Source organism: Equus caballus, chromosome 12 (assembly GCF_041296265.1).
Source record: "Equus caballus isolate H_3958 breed thoroughbred chromosome 12, TB-T2T, whole genome shotgun sequence".
In the NCBI taxonomy this organism is placed as follows: Eukaryota; Metazoa; Chordata; class Mammalia; order Perissodactyla; family Equidae; genus Equus; species Equus caballus.
In genome coordinates this window covers 24,966,207-24,969,866 of record NC_091695.1, presented here as the reverse complement: position 1 = coordinate 24,969,866, position 3,660 = coordinate 24,966,207, and the positions used below count along the sequence as shown (strand labels likewise).

General features: G+C 35.1%; 1 protein-coding gene across 1 annotated transcript; it reads right to left on the bottom strand.

Annotated features, from left to right (window-relative positions):
- Positions 1-2,427: 2,427 nt before the first annotated feature.
- Positions 2,428-3,357, bottom strand: OR5AK35 (olfactory receptor family 5 subfamily AK member 35). The gene is given in 1 exon segment (NM_001391258.1): positions 2,428-3,357. A coding segment is annotated over 1 exon segment (930 nt).
- Between the last annotated feature and the right edge of the window lie 303 nt (positions 3,358-3,660).

The window sequence follows — 3,660 nt, the reverse complement described above, 5'->3', positions numbered from 1 at the left end:
ATCATATGTCATTTGTCTTGCTCTGTCTATTTCACTTATTGTAATGCCCTCAAGGTCCATGAATGTTGTTGCAAATGACAAAATTTCATTCTTTTTTATGATTGAATAATATTCCATTGTACCTATACACCACATTTCCTTTATCCATTCATGCATTGCTGGACACTTAGGTTGTTTCCACATCTTGGCTGTTGTAAACCATGCTGTGGTGAACATGAGAGTCTATATATCTTTATGAGTTAGTGTTTTCATTTTCTTTGGATAAATACCCAGAAGTGGAATTGCTGCATCACATGGTAGTTCTTTTAAAAATTTCATTAAGATTCTCCTTACTGTTTTCCAAAGTGGCTGTATCATTTATACATTTCTACAAACAATGTAGCAGGGTTATAATTTTTCACTTCCTGCCACTTATCTTTTCTTTTTGGCAATAACATCCTAACTAGTATTAGATGATATCTTACTGTAATTTTAATTTGCATTTCCCTGGTGATTAGTTTCTGATTCTATAGTACATCCAGAGTAAATGTTTGAAATTGAAAATACGCAAACAGCTGCACAAAATTTTGATTCAATCAACATTTGGGTCTATGTTTTCCTGCTCTCCCCAGTCTAAGTTGAGCCCAAACAACCTACAGTATAGCCAATGATTTATGAAACAAGGTAAGACTGTGCCACATCAGACCATTACTATATATAATGTCAGACAAAAAGTTTCTTTCTTGGGTAAATGCTAATAATCACTAATCATTCTTGGGTCAGAACTGAGAACAAGCATTCCCTTCTTTGCATAAGCCTCATGGATTTCTCTATTTGTCACAGAACTTATTTCCTTCTGAAATTAAGTTCACCTCAGTATTGAATGCAGAGTACTATGTGACTCTTCCTTTTGTGCCCTATTTCCAATTTGACCATTAAGAGTTCCCACTATATAGCTTTTCTTTCTTTTTCCCCTAGGGAAAATTGACCAAATTTGTATATATTTAAGGAGTACAAGTTCATATTTTGATATCAGTATATATTACAAAATGATCACCACAATCAAGCTCATTAACATACCCGTCACCTCACATATTTATCATTTTCTTTCTTTTTATTTTTGTGGTGACGATGCTTAAAATATACGTTAGATTTTAGCAAATTTCACCTGGATGGTACAATATTTTAACTATAGTCATCACGCTGGACGTTAGTCTCCATTTTTCACCTCCAGGACATTAGGACAACCTATGTCTATACTGCCAATGACTCTCCAGTAACTGTCCCTGGTTCTGGTCTTTGAAGATATTTGGCCCTGCCCTGTTATGAAGATCTCTTCCTTTATAAAGACAGAGTCTTTGTTCCAGAGAGTCTAATCATTCTACATTGACTTCTGGTTAATTTTTTCTCTTATAATTAATGTAGGAGATAATATTTGAAAAATATATCTTCATCTCCTGCCCAAATCTCCTTATGCTGTTACTTAACTGTACATTTTCTGGGCAGTTCATTAGACTGTCTTCTGTTATTTTGGTATGAGGCTTGCTTTTTCATCTAGCTAGTATGGCATCTCTAGATTCATATGGGGATTTCCAGTAGCCTATATTAACACTTTCCTATCAATAGTTTACTTTCCTGATTCAAGGGGCTGTTGGCCACCCTTCAAATTCTCATCAAATTCTTATAGTTTATTTGTTTTGACTAAAATGATTGGAATGACTTTCATAAATGAGTTAGGTTTTTAGATCCATCTACAGTTGAGATTTTCTATCTCTACTAGAAAGAGATATAGAAAATGTTTCCAGGCATTTCCTTGGCTAGGCAAGAAAGAGATGGACTTAGAATAAAGAAGATAACTAAGACAAAAAGAAGTCACAACATCACATAAGAGATAAGTGTTTTCAAGTGCTAGAGAATGTAACTAGTCCAGTAATAGTAGGTATAACATTTAGCCTGAGTCATAAGGTGCTTTTCAAAGAAGTATGTTTATTTTACATTCAGGTTTATGCAATAATTGGAACACAACATACAAACAGGCTCTTTGTAGATGACCTAGGAAACATGTTTAAATGAATGGAAAATACGAACTTCAATTTTAATGTTGATTACATATAAAATTGGGGTTGTCTAGTCTTTAACAACATATTTGAAATGTATTTGAAACAAGTAAATAGTCTGTGAAGTGTATACATACTTCTTAGCACATTAAATAATCTCAATAATGCTTTTCTTCATGGGTAGTATGGGATATGCTTTCCAAACTTTATCAAAGGGGAAATTAGTCCCATGAGATGTTAGTATACTTCCTTCATTCTACACACTTATCCGTTGAATGATGTAGCATTGGTTTAAGATGTGAACGTGCTCCTAGTTTCAGAAATATTAAATAGTGGTTAACATGTCTGTTGGATGCTTTCTTGCACTGAATTTTGACAATTTTGGTGCAGTCTAGAAGAATTTTCTCCCAGTCACTTTTAGAGCTTCTTTTACCTCTTTATTTCTCAAACTATAGATCAGGGGGTTCAACATGGGAATCACAATGCCATAAAATATGGAGGCCACTTTCATATTGTCCTGGGAATTATTAGAATGAGGCTGTAAGTACATATATGACAGGGTTCCATAGAAAATCGTGACTGCTGTCAGGTGGGAGGCACACGTGGAGAAGGCTTTTTTCCTCCCTGCTGTAGAAGACATCTTTAGGATGGCGACCATGATATATACATAGGAAAAGATGACGATCAACACTGTGAACATCAAGTTAAATCCCACAAAGACAACAAGTAGCATGATGTTAATGTCAATGTTGGAGCATGAAAGGGTGAGAATTGGGGGAACATCACAGAAAAAGTGATTGATGGTATTGGACTTGCAGAAGGACAATGAAAATGTAAAACCTGTGTGTACAGAGGCATTTATTGAGCTCATGACATATGAACTAACTACCACCTGGATGCAGATTCTTTGAGACATGACTATAGGGTAGCGAAGTGGATTACAGATGGCTACATAACGGTCCACAGACATAGCGGCCAAGAGGTAACATCCACTGGTTGCAAATGTTGCATAAACCAATAATTGTATGACACAGCCCCCGAAAGATATTGATTTATTTTCTACTGTGAAATTTTTCAGCATCTTGGGAGTGATAGCAGAAGTGTAACAGATATCAACAAAAGCCAAATGTTGTAGGAAAAAGTACATGGGTGTTTGAAGTCTGGAATCTGTTTTGACGAGTAGGACCATTCCAACGTTACCCACCATGGAGATCATATAGATCACTAGAAACACGATGAAGAGGACATACTGCAACTTGTGTTTGGCACCAAATCCAAGAAGACAGAATTCAGTCACTTCAGTGATATTTCCTTGTGTCATGGCTACCAAAGTCTAGAAAGCACCCAGAAAAGAAGGGAAATGTTGACTTCTTGAAGGAAAAATGCTCTTACATTTTGTGTCACTGTTTTTGAATTGGATTTTCATAGCAAATACTCCCAACAGGATTATTACTTTCCAAATATTGGTCCTAGTTCCTTGATAAGTAACTACTAAATAATAAAAAGGGACATGTGAACCATGGATTTATTTTCAAAAGAAGGCTGAATTCTAATAGGTTTGATTCTAAGAAGCATAGATTAAAAGTTTTCCACTATATTAAAAAGATATTTGTATTTGCTTAAA